The sequence below is a fragment of the Morone saxatilis genome, unplaced genomic scaffold, assembly GCF_004916995.1.
Source record: "Morone saxatilis isolate NCDOM2014 unplaced genomic scaffold, NCSU_SB_2.0 Contig18, whole genome shotgun sequence".
Classification (NCBI taxonomy): Eukaryota; Metazoa; Chordata; class Actinopteri; family Moronidae; genus Morone; species Morone saxatilis.
The window spans coordinates 9,382,084-9,390,190 of record NW_023339740.1 but is presented as its reverse complement, the minus strand read 5'-3'; the positions used below and the strand labels follow the sequence as shown (position 1 = coordinate 9,390,190).

The following is an 8,107-nucleotide window of genomic DNA, read 5'->3' as shown; positions in this document are numbered from 1 at the left end:
CTCTCTCTCTCTGTTTCTCTCTGCTGTTGGAGAGCTCGCTCAAAAGCAAGTGTGCAGTTCTGCCTCGTCTTCAGTTGTGTGCGTGGTGCAACGGGGCAGATGGATAAGGAAAAGAAGAAGAGGGGGAGACAGAGGTAGAGATGAGAGAGGGGGGGAAAGAGTGTGGCAGACAGCTGAGGAGGGAACTGTTATCCATACAATGGAGAACGGAAGATGACTGAATTATACAGCGGGATATTTATTCAGAAGACAAACTGTTGGCTGTGTGGTAAGTGAGCAACTAGTACACATCTAAGACTTTGCTCTGGCATGTGACAGCACATAAAACCCAAGTCTTAGCATCTTGGTGAGCTGAAGTTATGATGTTACCTCTAAAAAGATGACATAATTAGACATTGAATATCGCAGCGATGCACAAAGAAGATCTCCAGTTTCGACTTCTGCGTCCTCAGACTCTCAGGAGAAGTTCTGAACTGTTTGTGATGAGCAACAACCCTCCTTAATGCCCCTGGGAGCGGAAAAAAGGGAGGCTCCTCTCCACCTGAGGGTCGAAGGCTGCACCAAAGCCAGATCGAACGCTCTGTGACTCAAATCCACCTGTCACACTCTGTGGGCTGCCGGGTTTCTTATCACAGCTGTGGCGTGGTGGCATGAAATCCAGTGAGAAAGGGGAATCTGATTAAGAGATCAGACTGATATAAGGTGTCTGTGTGTGATAGCGCTGTCACTTGCATGCAGATGTTTATGTTTGTTTTTAAGTGAGCAGGCTTTCCCAACAGCTGCAGCAGTGTGTAACCCAGAGAGACACAGAGACAAACAGGTTAAAGACCTCTGATAGGCAGAGATAAAAACTTCTGAAGTGAGAACTAGGGCCGCCATTCTTGAGCCTTAAGGATATTTTTCTGATTCTGTTATTAAGCCAATAATAACGCAAAGATCCTCTCCCCACTCCCAAGCTTCAGGTTTGTCTTATCTCCATAAGCTCAATACAAACTGTTGCTTTGACTAACATGATCAGTAATTTCTAATCACATTAATTGTACTGAATTTAATTCAACATGACTTTTATATGGACAGGAATGTTGCTGTTGTGCCAGAATTTGTTTGGAAGAGACCAGTGCATGTCACCTTTTATAGGCATCAAAGATAGTAAACAGTAGACAGTAAACAAAATGAAATCACCTGTGATTTGGTGTTTGGTCTCTTTATTATCCAAATGACTGCAAATTAGACAAATGGTCATTTGTTTTCAATAAATCTATCAAAGGACTAGAGAAATAAAATCTTGAATCTTTCACATCGTCTAACTTTGTTTGATCAATTTAAGAATAAGTAATACTTTTTCTATTTTGTTCATTTTTTGTCTTTTATTTACAGTATTTACAGTATTTTTCTGATGTTGTTTGGAGGTTTCTATGAATACAAAATGATGAGACTCAATAAGCATTCTCCAGGTAAACACTATTCACTCAGTGTAGAAGTTCATTGTTAACTATTCACACTACAAGTGCTATTCCGATGTAAATTTATGGATATGCTAATTTAGCAAATGGGAAAATAATGGGAGAGAAATTTCATTCTAGTTCCTGATATTGTGCATCCATATTAGCATATGGGCTGTCTGTACTGCAGATGTTAATTTGAAGGATTATGAAGAAAGATGAGCACATCAGGTATGTAGATAGCGTAGGATAGTGCATGTGAAACAAAAGCCACGCAGCATCTGATTTGATGCAGAAACTGGGCTTCAGTGAATCGAATTAGTGCAAAGTGCTGTCGTACTTTTGGTGTGTCGTGAAGGCTTGCAGTGCCCCAGTGGTGCACATGGAAACAGAGATGGAACTAGGAGGAAACAATAATTATCCTTATCAATGGGAGTGTTCATAGACATTGATTTTATCCCTTTAAAAGCAGTGCATACTGACAGTGGTGGTAATGGAGTGGAGAGTCCAGATCAGCATCTCTTGAGAGGAAAGCACATTCTTGCGTGTGACAGGCAGAGTAATTATTTTCCAGCAGCCTAATGGTGGTTGTGTACATTTTAATGAAGCTAACCACAGTGGATCTGGTGTGCATAATTCTGCTCTGAAAATGGACATTACTCCAATTAGAAACTACAGATGGGGCATATATCAGCATATTCAGATGGTTTTCTAGTAAGTTTACAGGAAGGGAAGGCCTTTGTGGGTTAGTTTGTGCTAATTTGATTTAACACATCTTTATTAGGGCTGTGTGAACACAGTACAAACTTAAATAATGAAGCTTGTAAACCTAGATTATGACACAAAATTAGCTACTAGCGACCTGCCTTTGAACTTAAGTACAAATGTAAAATCAATCAAATGACCAAAACCAAAATACAAGTAGTAAACCAGGGGCTTCGGGGGCCCTGGGGTAGTTGCCCATTTTACCAGGTTGGTGAGTCAGATTGCTAACTGTGCGCCAACAGTCTTCATCCCAACCCAAAAACCTCCTCCCTCTCATTAGTGTTTCAAGTCGAAAGGAAGACCTCATTAGTAAAATCACCTGCTGAGGGGATCAGTTGTAATAAAAAAACCTGCAGACTGTTGGCTCTGCATGGCACAGGTTTGGCCAACCTTGAGCTATACTTTGCTCTACTGTTAATAATCAGAATAAAAATCAGAATAAATAAAAATGTCTTTGCTGTGCATTGCGACGTGTTGGATAGTTGTATGACCTGATCTGTTTCATTTTGGTCATTAATTTATATTGACACTGAACAACAGAAATAAGCACCGAAAAGTTTCTTTAAACAGTTTCACATCACAGTCACACACCCGCTCAGAGAAAGGATGCAGCTATCTCGCTGTGCACCGGATAAATGTTGACAGGTTATGTTTTAAAGATTGATATGTTAACTGACACAAAGCTTGTTCCCATGTTCCATCTCACACTCTGCTTGTGTTCAATTATTCCTAATGGTTCTATTTGTTCCTCTCTTACAGACACGGCATTTGCTGGAATCGCAAACAGTGTTTTGATAGTGCAGACTACTGTGAAATCAACATCGCCGGAAAAAGCTGCGAGGCTCATCTGTATGGCGGAGTGGTGGTGTGTCACCCTAAAGAAGCTAAAAAGAGAAACAGAGCCTTGAGGAGTAAACATTCATCTCTGCAGTGAGAGGCACAGGCAGACTTTCCTGCTCTCTGATCTAAATATTCAGAAAAAGACAATGTGCATCGAGCCAAGGAACACTCCCCTTTCACAGCCACAATACATATAGATTTTTAAAATACAATTTAAATTTGCCTTAAAATACCCACTGCACTTAACTATATTATGGGAATAAGTCCATCTGTGGACATGAGTAATCATAATCCTATGGATTCAAACTTCTACAAATAAGTCTTAAAAGAAGACACTGGTGATGCTCAGTCTCACTCGTTCCCTAACAAAGACATCATGGAACCAACTTAAAATCTGATATTCACACTGACCAAAACTGGACACTGCAGTCCAGTCTCCATTATGGAATCTCAAGAGAGCCTGACAGGACTGTCCACAGCTGCGTTGGTGGCCATCGCCTGCAACACATTTGTTGCCATCCTCCTCCTTCTTCTCTGTCTAATCCTCTACCGAGCCTGCAGGGTCCCCTCCAGCCCGGAGAGGCTGCCGGTGCTGGCTCCCAGTGAAGGAGAACCCCAGCAGATGAACGAGCACAAGTACCTATTGACCTCCTGACTGCAGAAAGATGAGTCAAACGTGTCAACGGGCGATGGCCTCGGTGCACTCCTCCACAGGAGAGGGGACTGGGGGGCGCGGAGACCGACTGCAAGCAATAATCCAGCTCGTCCTTCAAAGTTTCTAAAGTCCGCTGTCGATCTGACAGCTGACAAAGATAGCAAGGAGGAATTGAGGGGAAACTATTTTTAAGCAGACATCACTTGTCAGATCTCGTCCTTGGTTTGACAAAGTGCACGAGGAATGCCGACATACACCGTCTGAAGGAAAAAGACCACGCGGATGGATGCAGGTTACACATGGACTGAGAGAAAGCAGTGTTCAGTACACAAAGAGCTGCTGGCCTGTTGTTGGAGGTTTCTAAATATAACCTCTTATTTCATACTTCTGAAAAAAAAAGAGAAAACCAGTCTATTGCTGAGAACAGGGGACTTGAGCCTGTGTGGAGTGTGTGTGTCATTGTCACTCATAAATACCAGCAACCTGTGAGGCATAGCGCCTTGCTGAGGGTGTTACATAAGGACTAGAGAGGCTTAGTTGAGATTTGTGTCCTCTTCAATACGGCCCTCACACTGACATCTGCTAGTGACTGCTCCGTGATGGCCCACTCACTCTGGACCGAATCACAGGACGCTCACCTACAGAGGGATTTTATCATATGGAATTCTACACCCCACAACAAATTATCAACACTTAAGCATTTAACTTGTATCGCTTGCCGCAGCTTCAGACTCAACAGGGCATGTTGTAGAGTTAAAAGTTTTTATGATGTGTATTTTACAGTACCTTCCGCACTGAGTAAGGAGTAAATAAGAAAGGGTTGCAGAATATATTACTGTTGTGGCTGTTAAAGCTACTATGTGTAGAAAACTTTAGGGCATCCCCAGTGGTAGTACCCTGACAGCAGTCCTAAAAATTCAACATAAAGAACTGTGACAGACATTAGAACAAACGGTTCTTTGGCCAACCCTGCAGTACGCCTCCTATTATCGCAGAAATGAGGTAACTGCTGGATTCTCAGTAGTATCCGAACGGCTACAATCATTAGTTACGCATTGTCTGTAAAAATGAGGTGATCGAACGGCGCTCTCTAACTAAACTTGTGGAGATGAAGGAATGAATCACACTTAAGGGAGAGCGTGCTGCGTGTGTTCGCAGGAAGATGTGAAGGGCAGAGGAGCTCTCTGTAGCAGAGAGAGAAAGAAAACCCGGGACGCTGTGGCAGCATTTGATTCCAGAGCATCAGAGCACTGGGTGGTACTTTACTGAAGGACAAGATCATTAAGACAGAGAGGAAGGGAGAGAAGGCAAAATAAAGATGGACACTGCCATGACTCAAAGCAAAGTTCTCCCAGTAGATGGGATATTAAAAGGCTCCTAGCTCATCCCTGGACCAGTGCCCAGGACGGCATGTGCCAGCCAAGATAAGTTGTCTGGATGTGGTCCATAAATGGACCCTATTACGCTAATTTATCTCCCAGTTCACTTGCAGTAACTCTCCCCCCTCACTTTTCAGCTTAATCAACTTGTACAATACATACGAAATGGGTTTATTAAATCCCTGCAGAAGAGGTCAGTCAAGTCAATGGAACTCTAATGTTGCCTGTTTAATATGTATCAAGTACTGCAGTATAAATACATGCATTATTAATTGAACATGAATCATTTATTAACAGTTTAAGAGGATCAGAGGAAAACATTTTTAATAAACATATACAAATAGTTTTCTTGTTATTTCAGTGTTGTTGACTGTTTACAAACTGAGCAAAGGAAGTGGGGATTTTTATGAATGAGAATAAAAGATTGTACCATGTTGCTGTGTTGGGGAGAGAAGCTTCAGAGGCCATGTTAAACTGTGCTTTGCTCTGGTTCTCTCAACAGGCTGAGGAGCTTCTCCATCTTGACTACTTCCACTTCTGGACCCTTAGGCATGTCTTGACCCTTCTTGCTCTACACACACACACATACAGAAAGAGAGAGAGAGAGAGAGAGAGGAATAAGAAATGACTTGACTTCACACTTTCCAAGCACTGGGAGAGACCACAGACCCAGCAGGCAGGCAGTTAACAAGAGGAGAGCACAACATAATCAGACAGAAAGTGAAATGGATATAAGGTCAATAGTTGAACAGTAGTTATATTACTCCGTTATTTAATAATTTCTTTCCACCATATTGTGAAAAGTGCTACCTAAAGGGCACAATTGCAAAGGGCAAATTCAAAGACATCTTCTAATAAATACACTACTGTGTGTGGAAAAGCACAGCCACTTAAGAGCTATATAATGTGGCTAAACGTTTGTCTTGTCCTGCTGCAGGACCTCTTTCTACCTCTGTTAAAGGATATTTAACAGGCCTATTGTTACTCATTTACTCTTGTCTAAGTACTATTGTTTAAGTCTTTTCTCAACTGAACTGGACTTTGATTAAAGAAGCCTGATACCAAAAGTTCAACATAGCTTCACTTGATTTTAACCATCCTAAATCAGGAAATAACACATTTAGAAGTTGGGAATTTAAGAGACAACGCGCATTACAGCTGTATGATCACTGTGCAACTGGTGACATAATTGTGCCACATTTTAAGGTAGTAATTTATTATATATAATTAGCTATATAATGATATTACAACTTACCGGATATGCTGTACAAATACGATGGACGATATTATTGTTTATACTAATAGAGACTGGAGATTCTCAGGTGGAAGAAAAAGCAAAAAAAAATATTCTAGCAGTGTAAAGATCTTATTTTAACTTATTATCTAACAACTATTTATGTATCAGTGAATCTATTTAACTGTCCGGCTCTTACCAAGACATCCAAGAAACTGGCACAAGAACGAAAATGGAAGCAGTCCACAATTCATTTTGGTTTATTACAGAGACAACTGAAAGGATGCATCAAGATGCTTGCTGTGGCCTGAAAGCTTTTTCACAGCAGACACTTGCTGGCAGAGGAAAAGCAGCGGTGTAACTAATAAAATGAATGATGGCCCGTTATATTCAAGCGTCCCGGTAAGTAATACTAGTGAGCCAAAATGCACATTACACAGGACCCTGGAACTAAAAAGGTCTATTCTAGTCAAGTTTTATTTAGTGTGTGTTCACACTGGATAAATGACAGCACGAAGGATAAAAATACCAGTATGCATACTAAAATACATGAGTGTTGATGGACCATCCCTTAATGCAACAGACAGTGGAAATACACAGTCATAAAAAAATGGTGGTTGGTGCTCTGGCTTTGACAACAAAATACACTTTTAGCCTTAATTTGATGTCTGTGCACCTTTTATCATATCCTGCTAGCAGAAAATTAGTACATAATAGCTCGTATTAGTATGGAATTGGCACAGAGTGACAAAATGTGAAACCTCTATTCACTAGTCGAATAAATGAGGGGTGTCTTCTAACTCCTCCTTTGAAGCTTAGAAAATGTATATCTATATTTTGATGTAGCTATTTTGAAGTGTGAAATGGATACAGCGAGGGGGCTAATCCAGACAGACAGCTGCATTCCCTAAACGAGTGAGCATCAAACCTCGATGCAACATAATATCTCTGCCATGATGAATGGCTCAATAAAGCAGAGGAGAGAAAGGCTGACTAGGGCACACAACAGCACCTAAAATGAATAAAACTTCAAGTTTAATCAAAATCATTAAAATTCATTATCTCTCAGGATGTCAACCCTTGTTCTGATTTATTTTCTAAATTCCTATTTTTGCTTGCTTCGCTTACAGCAACAGTGAAATCCCTTTGCTGTGTCTACTGCACACAGATAGGAAGCCCCACCTGAGTTGCAAGGCTCAGAAATTTATGTCTGTTAATTTTCTTGTACTCAACATTAATACAAATGTAAATGTTATGATAGACTTTATATTCTGGGAGACAGTAGAGATTAACAGACAATAACAAGATATTGCATAACTGCCACTTGTGGTTTGCGGGCAGCAAAGAACGAGGCCACTGCAAAGAGATGAGCAGATGAGATGAACACATTCATGCTGCACACAGTTGAACAGAACAGCGCGTTGTGTTCAACACAGACAGGAGTCATTTGGTGTTAGTGGTCATCTAAAGCTGAGGAACTTCAATGTACACTATCATTTCTTTACAGTTCACTTTCAGGTACTTAATATGCATTATGTGAATTGTGACACACTTTCAGACCAGTTTTAATTAGAAAGTGATGACTGCACAAACCTTATCTATCACAGCAGACTCTTGTTTCACTTAGACTTGCAAACATTTAACACAGACCCTCCACGATTAACTCCACATATCCACAGGCCTATACAATTCTGTGTGTACAGCATAACAGCCTGTACACCTGACACTAGCTCATTAGGGACTGTAGCCTTTAAGCATACAACTAGGAAATAAGTGCTCAGTTCAGTACAGT

The 8,107-nt window shown here is 40.9% G+C and overlaps 1 protein-coding gene and 1 long non-coding RNA gene across 2 annotated transcripts in view; one reads left to right on the top strand and one right to left on the bottom strand.

Moving 5' to 3' along the window:
* Nucleotides 1–44: 44 nt before the first annotated feature.
* Nucleotides 45–3,254, top strand: LOC118328546. Its single transcript, XR_004796738.1, has 2 exons — nucleotides 45–268; nucleotides 2,967–3,254. It is a non-coding gene; the product is annotated as an uncharacterized LOC118328546 (long non-coding RNA).
* A 528-nt stretch (nucleotides 3,255–3,782) lies between these two features.
* dnai1.2 (dynein, axonemal, intermediate chain 1, paralog 2) overlaps nucleotides 3,783–8,107 on the bottom strand; it is a 20,984-nt gene continuing 16,659 nt past the window's right edge. Inside the window, exon 20 of the mRNA XM_035662312.1 lies at nucleotides 3,783–5,652. Coding sequence (XP_035518205.1) covers nucleotides 5,551–5,652 — 102 coding nt within the window. The 3' untranslated portion in view covers nucleotides 3,783–5,550. The remainder of the gene's footprint in view (nucleotides 5,653–8,107) is intronic.